Raw genomic sequence first — 12,721 nt, 5'->3', positions numbered from 1 at the left:
AAACATGCAAGTGGAGCTTTGAATGAAAAGGAGCGTGTGTCTGTATGTTGGAAGATAAAACAGGCCAACAGGAAAGGCTACAGCAACACAAAAGCTCCCTTAGTTTCTGATTCTTCAGTGACATTCCCCTTTTTGCTATGGCTTCTGGTTCTGTGATCAGTAAAATCCCTACATGGCTGGATTGTGAGTTCCCTGAGAACAGGTTTGTTTTTGCCTGGAACCTAGCACTGCGTCTGCCTCGGAAAAAGCGTTAATGAAAAATTTGTAAAAACGAATGAAAGGAACTGGTTACTGAACAGGGAGTCCCTGCAGAATGAAATGCGTTCTACAGGCAAGAAGTGTTCTATGGAGCAGTCGTACTGCCCACTCGGACAAGAAAAAAGCCAAAAGAAAGGGATGAGGTGATTTCGAATTTGAAGAAAAGCTCCTAATTGGTATTTCTCTCTCTCTCTCTTTTTTTTGTGTTTTGGCTGCACCACTCAGCTTGTGGGATCTTAGTTCCTCGAGCAGGCACTGAACCCAGGTCCCGGCAGTGAAAGCACGGAGTCCTAACTGCTGGACCACCAGGGAACTCCCGATATTTTTCTCTCTTAAATAACATTGGCCCTCGACACCACCAAGCACCATAACCGGGGTGTGGAGACAGGAAATGAGCTGCGAAGCGTATCAGGGGTTACAAAAGCCCTAAAGGAGGTACTGAAGGCAAGGAGGATGGGGAGGACCACATCGTGGTCAGAGAGATCAGCCCCCAGGCTGGCGAGGAAACTTCTGGGCTCAGGGAAGAGTGTATCGCCCGTGTGGGAGGGAGCTGGGGACAGACGAGGGGCCTGAGGAGCTCCAGGAACGGGGCTCTGGGGCCCTGCTGGCCACTGCAAGGATCTGGGCTCCATCTGAGCGAGACGGACACCACTGGAGAGGGGGCTTTGTGCAAGTGGCAGTGTCCAGAATACGCACCTGACCGTGTCAAGCCACAAAGACCTAAAACCGAAATAAAAATGAAACCTTGTGCAATTTTTGTAAAGTGAGCACAGAACCTTTCGTGAAATAAGAATATTAATTATCTTTTCCTTCCAAATACACCTCTCCCCTTTGAATCCTACTCTATCACAGTTACTTTCTGCAGTTCATCATTGATTCCATTTCAGTCTTATTTTAAATGACAGGTGCATCAATGCCTTGGCATCTATGCAGCATTAGGTCATGCTTATTTCAAAGTCCTATACACTTTCACCTCCTACCACTAGCCTCTGGGGCTGGCTATGAAGACAAAGGTGGACTTGAGTTTCACATTAGACTCCTGAGCTATTTTGTCCATGGAAATAGCTCCGAGATCTTAGAAAGCAGGGCACATCTGTTCACTGGGATGTGTCTGAGAGAACGTCACGGTTTTTCTCATTCAGCCATCCTAGCCCAAGGCAGGTGCACTGGGAAGACACCCTCAGCAGGTAGAGGAGGGCGTCAGCATCCTGTCCTCTGAGGCCAGATTCTCCCGGTGGAGGATCCCGGGCAGCCTGGTGGTGTTCTGCCACAGCAGAAGGGAGGGACCAAGCCTAGGGACCCAGACTCTGAGTGAACCCACACTTACTGAGTCGCCATTCCATGTAGGCACTGCCCTAAAGGTTTTGTTAAGTGGTAGCTAGAATTGGTCTCACTAATTTAGGACCTGCGCATAAATATGCAGCTGAGAGCAAATGCAAAACCAGCAATCTTGTTGCCTGGGAATATACTGGGGTAGGTTGGTTTAAGTATATCGGTTAAGTTGAACTTAAATGCAGTTAATATGATGACAGAATAATTATTGTGCAAAATTAGGTACTTATAAGACAGACATAGACTTAAAGCAAAACACAATGATATTTCCAAGAATGTGAGACCCGCTGTATCCCATACTCTTGAGTTCGGAGACTGACCGTTCAGGGCTGGCACTGCCGTCCCCTCAGAAGGACTGCACTTGGATTCCTGCCCCTGCACAGAGGGTGGGAGCCGCTGTGCTCTTGGTCCATTACCTTCCTGCTGCCAAAACAGTGAGCAGAGGCTTAACAGAGCGGGAAAACCCTACCTCATCTCCGGATACCAGCTGCTGGAACTTATCTACATAAGATGCCCCTTTAACTCTATGCTTTCGGCTGGGGTTCCCAACCTCAGCACCCAGACATTTTGGCTGGGTGAGTCTCTGGGGTGTGTGGGCGGGCGTCCTATGCAGGAGGCAGGGCAGCACCCTGGCCTCTGCACACCACGTACCAGGAGCGACTCCCGCCCCAGGTGTGACAATCAGAAGGTATCCAGACACTGCCAGCGTCCCCGGGGCGGGGGGCAAAATCACCCCGATGCGATGGCCTCGGGCAAAATCACCCCGATGCGACGGCCTCGGGCAAAATCACCCCGATGCGATGGCCTCGGGCAAAATCACCCCGATGCGACGGCCTCAGGCAGAGCCCGTGTATTCGGGCCACAGTCCTACAGTCCACTGGGGACTTGCTCTCTTCCTGCTGCTCTGTACGCAGCGGGGGAAGTTCCCAAACCCTCCCCGTAGCTGGAGGGAGGCCCCGACGGGATTGTCTCTCAAAATGAAACAGACACCGTTTTCCATCCAAGAATTTGCAGAGCTGGGTTTGCAAACTGTGGTGGCCCAGAGAGGTGATGATAAACTCTAGTGGCTGAATCTCAACGGGGCTTTTGCAGAGCTGAGATCCACTCTCAGCCAACTCACTGAACGGCACCCTTGGTTCCGTGTTATATTCGAGAACACACTGAGCCGTGCAGTTTCTTAGTTCCTCCATCAGTAAGTGGGGTACTTGCTGCCCATCAAGATACAGAGTAGAAAAAAGCCCAAACACATTTCAGTTACGTTCTACCCGGAAAACGCTGGAAAGGGAACAGAATAATGACCCTAGGTGGGCTACAGCAGTTTGGGTAGCAAACGGGCTCATTCTGAACACTCTTTGCCATGGTACTCCTGCCAGCTCTTTCATCTTTGAAGGAAATCTGCCCTCGGATGGATGAACCGACCCGCAGCGAGCGGCTTAAAACGTTCCCCGAAACAGCCCTGGGGCCCGGGGCACTCATCTCACTGGAAAGTCGCTGCCTCTTCCTGTGCTTGGGTAATTCAAGCATCTTCCAGACAATGAATTATGACCCACCAGAGTCTCGGAGAGGATGAGGGAAATCCCTGTAGCGTCCACCTGCCCAGTTTACCCAGGGAACTTCAAGGCTTGTAAAACAGAAACAGGACGCCTGGCTCTTTCTTTCTCCATCAGTTGCAGCCACAGCTCCTGGCTTTGTTGCCAGAGAGGCCGGGGCTGAAATTCCCCAGAAATTCCCATCGGGGGGTCTGATCTCTGGGGATCGAGTTATAAGCCACTTGTTGACAAAGCGGATTCAGATGGTGTCTTTTTGTGAGAGCTGGATATGGAGACATATGACACTATTTCCTTTGTCTGGGGATTTATTTTCAGACACCTCCCAGTATCAGGCTGTTTTCTAGAAGGGCATCAGGGTCAGCAAGCTTGCCAAACACTAGACGGATTTCTTTGCACTCAATGGAAGCCGCAATTGTTTCTAGGACTGCTGCTGGTCACCTGATAAACTGTCTAAAGAAATTCTGCGAGAAACGACACATGCAGAAAGAATTTTAAGACGCCTATGCACGCTTATGAAGTATGTGAAATACATTTAAAATAAAAATGAAATTCTCTCGTCTGAGGCAGGACTAGGGTCTCCTCTCCACCACTGGCTCGTCTGGATACGGGAACGGCATCATCCGAGCTCCCCTACAAACTCTCCCAAGGGTGGGGAAAAATACAATTCCTCAACGATCCAAAGCCCGAAATACATCAGACCCACATGCCAGTGGCTCCCCTGCAATCTCAAGCCCCCTCTCCCAGGAATTTAAAATCGTGCGATGTTTCCTTCCGTCACCCGCTCCTCAGCGTGTTCGAGACACTGGGCAGGCTGATGACCATGGACCCAAAGGACCCACACACTGAGCCTTCCTCCAGTGTAAACATTCTTTTTTGTTTGAGGAATTCAAGATAAACTTGCCAAAAAGCCACAAATTCCCAACCCAAACTAAACCAACGGGCCTGCGTGTTTTGGGGCTGGTGACCTTTTTGACGGGGCAGAGCATTTCCTCAGGGCCAGAAGCATTGGGCAGACATCCCAGCGGGCACGAGGGTGTATCTGCTTTCGCAGAGCGGCCATGGAGCTGTGGGTGAGGTGGAACGAGGCCATCGCCTCATCGCCACTGTTTTGAACAAGTTTCTCAGAGCTCAGGAAGATCACAACGGACGGAATGACTCCTCTTACACGGCTGCCTGCTGGACAGGTTCCAGCTGTCCCCAAAAGTTCTTTGATGAGCAGGGTAGTGTCATGTGCTCCAGATGAGTTTGGGATAAGCCAGGATGGTCTGGTCACCATGACACCACCGGCCGGACCTGGGTCCTCAAGCACGTCCAGGTCAGCTGAGTGGGTGAGTGGCGGACAGACCAGCTCTCGCTCCCTTGGAGGGAGAATGTACAATTTATGCTTTTTTACAAAAATAAGATTATGACTTTAGCAGAACGCTTCAGCTTTCATCCACGTTTTACACACCAGGAAACGCAAGAAACTGGTATCTTGGATTTCCAGATCAAATATTTAATTTAGCAACGATTACAGAAGCCAAAGGCAGGATGGAGAGAGTGCCAAACTGGGCTGTAGTTGTTATTCTTTTCTTATGTATTTATTTATTTATTTAGGCTGCACTGGGTCTTAGTTGCGGCATGCGGGATCTTTTAGTTTTGGCATGCAGGCTTCTTCGTTGCAGCATGCATGTGGGATCTAGTTCTGCGACCAGGGATCAAACCCCGGCCCCCTGCATTGGGAGCGCAGAGTCTTACCCACTGGACCACCAGAGAAGTTCCCTGTTACTACTGTTTTCTGTTCTTGATGATTCAGGGTAAAACTACCAGCTCTCTCCTTAAGGTTTTGCAAATATTACAAAATATTTGCTTCTATTTATTTCTTTGATTTAAGTTTTGGTGACTGTAGCTTCCTTTCCCTTCTCCTTTCCTCCTTCCCTCCCTCCCTCCTTCTTCCCCTCCTTCCCCAAATGCTCTGCCTGGCCCCCAACTCTATATTTTCCAAACTGCTGAGTGCCCAGAGCTTTTGTTCCAGCGCGTTTTATGTAGAAAGTTACTAAAGGTGGTCAGTACCTACACGTCGGCTGGAGCAGAACATATTCATGATTTGCAAAATAGTTTTCTAACGGGTGACCTAATATCAAAGCCAATGGAACGGCCCCGCATCAGAGCTTAGAAGAGGCCGAGGGAGAGTGTCTGTGAGGCTGGGTGTGCCCGCCGGGGCCTGGGGCCTGGGCAGCTGCAGACGCGGCCGCCGCGTGCCCCACTCTTACCTTCACGGCGTACTCGGCGTCTGTGGCCATGTGCACACAGCGCTTGCATACGGAGTAGGCGCCCACCCCGATGTCCTCCTTGACCTCGTAGCCATCGGTGAAGCGGGTGTTGTTCCCGTGTAACTGCTGCAGAGAGAGCGGGCGGGCAGAGAGCGCGATCAGAGGCCTCTCGTGCAAGGGCACCGAACGCGGTGCAAAGGAGGCTTCAGCCCTTGCACGTGGGGACACGGAGGCCAGGAGGTGGTGGCGTCCTCGGACCACAGTCACGGAGCTAGCTGGCAGTGGTTCCAGATTTCAACCCAGCTTCCCCATCTGTCGGGTCAGGACCCTGTTCTCAGAAGCCCAGCACCCTGTGTTGGCTGACCTGCCTGCTTCCCCCAAAGGTCCGAGAGAGGTGAGAGGTCAGACGTCCCTGAGACTGGGTGCAGCTCTGACGCTGGTGTCCGGATGCCGACGTCTGATTGGGAATCTGACCCCCCCACGCCCCCTCGCCATCCTCACCCGACATGATCCCTTCTGAGATTCTCTACCCCTGCTCATATTTATACGGTGTAAAACTGCTTATAAAAATAGCACCTTCACTGACCCCCCGAAGACTACATTTCGTGATGGGAACTGGTGCCCACAAACCCAGCCACTCTCTTGCGGTGCTGGCTCGACTCTGCACAGCAGAGACCCCCAAGCGTGACCCCTGCCGGGGCTCCTGCCACAGACACAACACGATGACATCCTTCTCAGGACTCTTTCTGTCTTGAGGACGAAAGTGAAGCATGGCTCAGATCACCGTCTCAATGACCCCGGGGAGGCGGGGGGAGGGGTTCGTTTAGGAAGTGAACCCCAACTCGGCGGAGACGGCTCACGGGTCCCCTCAGTGCGGCCACCTCCTCGCCCCGACCTGCTGGGGGTGAGCGGAGTCAGGCCCTACGGGATCCCCTGCACGACGGGGGGCCGATTACCTGCACGACGGGGTGAACTGTGGCTTTGTGCAGATCTTGCTGCGAGGGCTCCTGGGCCAGGCTGGAGGCCACAAAACTGAATCCTCTAAACAGGTGATGAGCGTTGGCGCTGGGGGGGACGCCAGGTGAGTCTGCAGGTACAACCAGAGAGTCAACAGCCGCGACGTGGTGAGGTAACCCTGTGGGTGTGTGATGTGTGTGTGTGTGTGTGGTGTGTGTCAGGTGTGTGTGGTGTGTGTGTGTGCATGCATGTGCATCTCTGTGATGTGTGCGTGTGTGAGGTGTGCGTGTGTGTGGTGTGTCAGGTGTGTGTGTGCATGTGTGTGTCAGGTTGTGCACGTGTGTGTGTTCGGTGTGAGGTGTGTGTGGTGTGTGTGTGCATGTGTGTGCACACATGTGCATCTCTGTGGTGTGTGTGTGGGTCAGGTGTGAGGTGTGCATATGTGCATGTGTGTGTGTCAGGTGTGTGTGAGGTGTGCATGTGTTAGGTATGTGCATGTGTGCATGGTGTGTGTCAGGTGTGTGTGCATGTGTGTCAGGTTGTGCACATGTGTGTTCGGTGTGTGCACATATGTGTTTGGTGTGTGTCAGGTGTGAGGTGTGTGTATGTGTCAGGTTGTGCACGTGTTCAGTGTGTGTCAGGTGTGTGCGCACGTGTGTTTGGTGTGTGCCAGGTGTGTGTGCATGTGTGTGCGCACATGTGCACCTGTGTGATGTGTGCATGTGTGTGACAGGTGTGTGTATGTGTCAGGTGTGAGGTGTGTGTGTGTGTGTCAGGTTGTGCACGTGTGTGTGTTCGGTGTGTCAGGTGCGTGCACACGTGTGTTTGGTGTGTGTGTATCAGGTGTGAGGTGTGTGTGTGTGGTGAGTGTGTGTGTTGGAGAACGAGGTGAAACGGAGATTAGACAGGCTGAACCATATGAAACCACACTTTATTCTGGGTGGTGCCAGTGGTTTGATACACGGCAAAAATACCCAGAACAAAAACGTGAGGGTAATCACTGATCATCACTTACTAGATATTCATTCTCAGCGGCAACCCTCTGCCCTGCGCACTCCAGACCGAGCCCAGAGCCACCAGCAACCTCGGGGTGAGCTGTCACTCCTGGGCCAGGGCAGAGGAGGCCACCCTCTGAGTTTCTCAGGTCAGCAGGAACCGGGCACAGGGACGCAGGCCCGGGCATTGGTGCCTCTTCTGTCCCCCCTGCCCCAGGCCTGAGGAGCTCGAGGGCAGCACGCAGGGTACTCTGCTCCCAGGGACCCTCAGGGAGCCCTTCAACCGTGACCCCTATAAGCTCTGTCGATTTGTTTGAAGGCTTGACTGCTGTCGAGATGGGTCCCAGTTCAAGTTTATCATTAAGAAAAACAAAAGGATAAAAGATTGGTGGAGAGAAAATATTTGCATCATATACAACAGACAAGGGACCAAACTCTCTATATGCAAAGAGCTCCCAGAGATCAATGAGAAAAAAGGAACAAGCCCAGAAGAAAAATGGGGGCAGGACTCAGATACCGACTGCTCTCCTACCTGAGAAGGTGCTCAGTCCCTCTAATGGGGGCACGTACACATTTAACCGGGGTAACACTTTGCCTAACAAATTAGCAAAATGTAAAGTAACCAGCTGCATGTAGGTTTGGCTGGGGCTGGACACTGCGGTGGTAGGTGGGAGCCTAAGCTGGCATAATCTTTGCAAGGTAGAAGTGGAGTTATCTACCAAAGTATAAAATACACCTGTCTTTTGAAGAGCAACTCGACTTCTATGAATTTATCTGACAGAATTACTTTCAAAAGTGCTTAGAAATAAATGTAGAAAATGTTTGTCCTGGTGTAGATATATACTGATACAATGGCATATTACTCAGCCTTTAAAAAGAATAAAATAATGCCATTTGCAGCTACATGGTGGACCTAGAGATTATCATACTAAGCGAAGTCAGAAAGAGAAAGACAAATACCATGTGATATCACCTATATGTGGAATCTAAAATATGACACAAATGAACCTATCTACACAACAGAAACAGACTCACAGACATAGAGAACAGACTTACAGTTGCCAAGGGGAAGTAATTCTAGGGAACAGAATTACTGGGAGTCTGGGGTTAGCAGATGCAAACTATAATACGTAGAATGGATAAACAACAAGGTCCTACTGTAGAGCACAGGGAACTCTATTCAATATCCTGTGATAGACCATAATGGAAAAGAACGTGAAAAAGAATATATATATATGAATAGCTGAGTAACTTTGCTGTACAGCAGAAATTAACACAACATTGTAAATCAACTATACGTCAATAAAATTTAAAAACAAACAAAATGTGATCTTTAAAAACTTTTAAAAAAGAGAAAAAAAGAAAATGTTTGTCTTAGCAATATTTGTAATAGCAAAACAAACAAACAAACAAACAAAAACTGGAGACAACCTGAATATTCACCACTGAGGAAACCATGCGCAAGACCAATAATGTTCATGGGTGCAGGTCACACTAGTAAGACTACGATACCCGGGATGAGACACGGCTGTATGAACTGACACAATAGTCTGTCAAGTCAAAAAAGAGAAAACAAGCTGTAGAACGTACACACTGCAGGAAAAAAAATTTTTTTTAATTTTTTAAAAACTTTTTTTTTAACATCTTTATTGGAGTATAATTGCTTTACAATGGTGTGTTAGTTTCTGCTGTATAACAAAGTGAAATCAGCTATATATGTACTGAAACACATTACAATAAACTCATAAGCAATATATAAACAATATGATAACATAAATTCTATCACTTAGGCATTATATATATATATAAATCTGTAATACTACATAAAGTATATAATGTGGATTTAAATTTTTCTTACAACGTACATATGTAAGATTTAAATCCATATTATATAGAAAACTCTGGAGAGTGGGACTGGAAAGGCCATAGGAGTGGGTGTTTGCTTTTCTACTTTTTACCTTTTTACTTGGTCTTGATACCTCACTTTGATGTGGAAACAATACACTAAAGCTTTCATGGTAGAGCAGGTGGTGGGGGGCTTGGAGGGGTGAGCTGATGCAGAGAATGTGGGTTTTATTCCTGAGCATTTTATTTTGAGGGAAAGGCGATTGGGGCGCTCCTTCCACACCCGGGAGCTACACCACGAGCTGCGTGACATGGGATCTCTCCCTGCAGATGAGCGGCCGACCTGGTGGCCCACACGGCTCTTCCAGGGAGACCTTGCTGCATGACAGGGGGCTTCATGTGCCTGGCCCACCGTACCTTCAGTATCTTGGACCACGAGGGAGAGGACTCGGGTCTCAGCCCCGTACCTGTTACCTCGCAAAGCGCTCCAGAGTCACCCCGGAGTTAATGAGATCAGAGATGACTGGGTTTGGAAATAAGATGCTAGGCTAGAGAAGCTTAATTAAAAAGCACAAGGCTCGGCTGAGTCGTTTTTAGAATTTGGAAATTATGCACCGCAAGACAGCAGAGGCAGCAAGCGTGCTCTGAAGATGCTGGGCTTTGCTCCCGGGCTGGCTTTGCGCTTTGCCTTTCTTTGCCCTGCAGAGGACTCTGGCTTTGAGGTCTGCCTGCTCTTAAAAATCCCCCGGGCCACTGTGTCCTGCCCTAGGTCTGCACCAAGCACAGGGATACAGCATCCATTCAGCCACCGTCAAGCCCCGAGGCGCAGGTTTTAGATGGAAGAACTGGAGCCCGTCCCAGGAACTAGCGTGAGCTGTGCACAGGTTGAGGGCCGAGTTGATGGAGGCTCAGTTACAGCACCTGGGAGTGTGCGCGTGGTGGGGAGGTACCGTCCGGTGAACTTGAACTGACACACCTTCCCTAGTGAATGGAAAGTCTGTAGATCAAATAAGCAAGGGCTTTCAACCACCAAGGAGGCGTGAAGCCCAGGGCCATGCCTTCTGTGCCTGGGCTGCCTCTCCCTGCTGAGACCAAGAGATCAGCTGAGGTTCACACGTACTTCACGAGAGGCTGTCACAGCCAACGCTGGGTCCGTGTAGCTAGATGGTGACCACATGGTAGGTGGTATCAACGGCATTTAACACACTTTATAACTGGCTAGGGAACGCCGATTTTTAGATCAGTACTAAAAGAAGAGCAAAGATGTGAGTTGGATGAAAGGAAATTTAAAGCTGAGTACAGTCAACCTTTGTTGATCCTAGGAGTGATTTCTGACTTGTGCCATACATTTCTGGGTTTTTAAATCTTACAGTGGCATCTCCCATCGGTCAGCAGGCTCTGATGGGCAGCTGGTGTGTCTCCAGGGAATATCCACCAACTTTAGCATCGGTTTAAGTTAAAAAAGAAAGACTTTAAGGCCACTACAAAAAATTCCGACAGTGCAGCATCCAAGTCTAACGCAGGATGTGGATTATCTGCTGTTTCAGAATCACATCACCTCTGCCGCCCTTTGAGAGCCGGGTGCTCAGCTCATGTGCTTAGAAAATTCTACTCTCTTATAAATATATAAATATAGAGAGAATGATTTTTCTGTGTCTCGGCACTTCAATTACTACCTCCTCAAAGGCAAACTGTGTCCTGCAATAAGTTGACTTTAAGTACAATTGATTGGAGAAATCCAAATAGTAAGGAGTAAAAAAGCCATTTCTGGACGTCATTAAAATGCATTGTGTCTAATTATGTTTTCCTTCAGCTAATAATAATATAAATTTGAATTATCTGTGCACAAAAGGTTTATGAGGTGTTAAAAAAAGCCTGCTAATCACACAGGCCGACTAGGTCGGAGTTTAAACTCTTCACGGATAACACAAAAAGCATGTAAAGGTGAATAATTTTGAGTTGACTGTATGAGCATTTCCTTGCCAGGCAGCACAAACATGGTCTTTATTTCAGTATTTTAAGCACAGAGTTCCGAATGACAGAAACCCTCGGTGAAACAGTGCACATTTCATTAAGGACCGGGAGGTCGTGTGGGTGGTGGTCATGACAGGCAGTGTCCTTTGTCAGGGTTAATCGTTTCTGTGTTCCTTTACCTTCAGGTAAACCACAGGAGGAGAAAGAAAGCGACCTGCTCAGGTGAGCTGCGGGCACACGCGGGATGGAATCCCCAATCCTGCCCCGTCTTTCCAAACTCTGAAGCTAAAAAGTAATCTGATTCTGTGAATTGGGTCAATTTTGTCAACAGGAAGGACTGACCCCAACACCCAAGAACTTTCTGACGCTGTTGAGAACTGGAGAAACATTGGACCGTCTCTACTAGAGAGGACAGACCTAGATCTCCTCCACCTCCTCGGGAGCCACGGTACATCTCGCAGCAGCGATTACCCCAGACTGTGACAGCAGGCATCACTCTAGCTCTGTCCCTGAGGACAGTCTTAGTTTTATCTGGGGGCTGCAGAAAGAAATGAGTGAGCGTCTGCATCCCGACTCCCTCATTGATAGCCCCCAGAATTTGCTTCTGTCTTGGTCCTGGAGCCCCTGCTGTGTGGGCCAGGAGCTGCCCTGGGACCACCAGCGGCCCCATGGATGCCCCCAACCGTCTGTGTTTGCACAGAGCTCACACCCTTAATGTGCCCCCCGCCCCTGCCGGCGTGTGGGACACGGGCTCTCACCAACAGCTTAAACCAGAGGGAGCCCAGTGGATTCTCTGTTGCAACTTTATCTACTTGATATTTTGTATCTGACCATCTATTTGTTTCATGATCCTTTTTTAATCACAGAAAATTTTAGATGCAATAACAGTGAGAAAAGCATGGGAACCCCCCCATGGGCACGTCACACAGCCCCAAGAGCTACCAACTGGCTGAACTTTTCCCACCCATATCTCCAGAAGGGGCTTGTTAATTTGTTTTTTAGACAAAATCACCATACCTTCACTGGGATGAACTGAACTGTGCCCCACAAAATTCACAAGTTGAAGCCCAATGTGGCTGTATTTGGAGAAGGAGTCTTGCGGAGGGTAGTTAAGGTTAAATGAGGTGATGAGGGTGGGACTCTGTTTCAGCAAGACTGATGTCTTTATAAGAAGAGGAAGGGACACCAGGGACTTCTCTCTCCTTCTCCTCGAGCACAAAGAAAGGCCATGTGAAGACACAGAGAGAAGGAGGCCGTCTGCAAGCCCAGAAGAGAGCTCACACGGGAAACCACGATAAATTTCTCTAGTTGAAGCCGTCCAGTCTGTGGTATTTTGTTATGGCCGCCTGGGTAGACTAGGACAATTACCATATCTGAAAAAGGTTAATATTAATTTATTCATATCACAAAATGACAAATTTTAAAGGGAGCTGACCAGTTCTGAGTGAATTTGGTAGACCTTAGGAGTAATTTAAGACGTATCATAGAGGCTAAATACCCAAGTCCATCTGCTGTGCCGAGATACAGTAGCTGATGCAACTTTTCAAACAGGTGTTTG

The 12,721-nt window shown here is 49.0% G+C and overlaps 1 protein-coding gene across 2 annotated transcripts in view; it reads right to left on the bottom strand.

Annotated features, from left to right (window-relative positions):
* The window catches only part of RPS6KA2 (ribosomal protein S6 kinase A2), a 160,842-nt gene that overhangs the window by 18,818 nt on the left and 129,303 nt on the right, over window positions 1-12,721 (bottom strand). For both annotated transcript variants that reach the window (XM_068551251.1, XM_068551252.1), the window contains exons 13-14: window positions 6,349-6,479; window positions 5,393-5,518 (exon numbers count right to left, since the gene is read on the bottom strand). In XM_068551251.1, the coding sequence (XP_068407352.1) occupies window positions 5,393-5,518; window positions 6,349-6,479 (257 nt within the window). The remainder of the gene's footprint in view (window positions 1-5,392; window positions 5,519-6,348; window positions 6,480-12,721) is intronic.

The sequence above is a fragment of the Eschrichtius robustus genome, chromosome 9 (assembly GCF_028021215.1).
Source record: "Eschrichtius robustus isolate mEscRob2 chromosome 9, mEscRob2.pri, whole genome shotgun sequence".
Taxonomy (NCBI): Eukaryota; Metazoa; Chordata; class Mammalia; order Artiodactyla; family Eschrichtiidae; genus Eschrichtius; species Eschrichtius robustus.
This window is presented reverse-complemented; position numbering and strand designations above follow the sequence as displayed.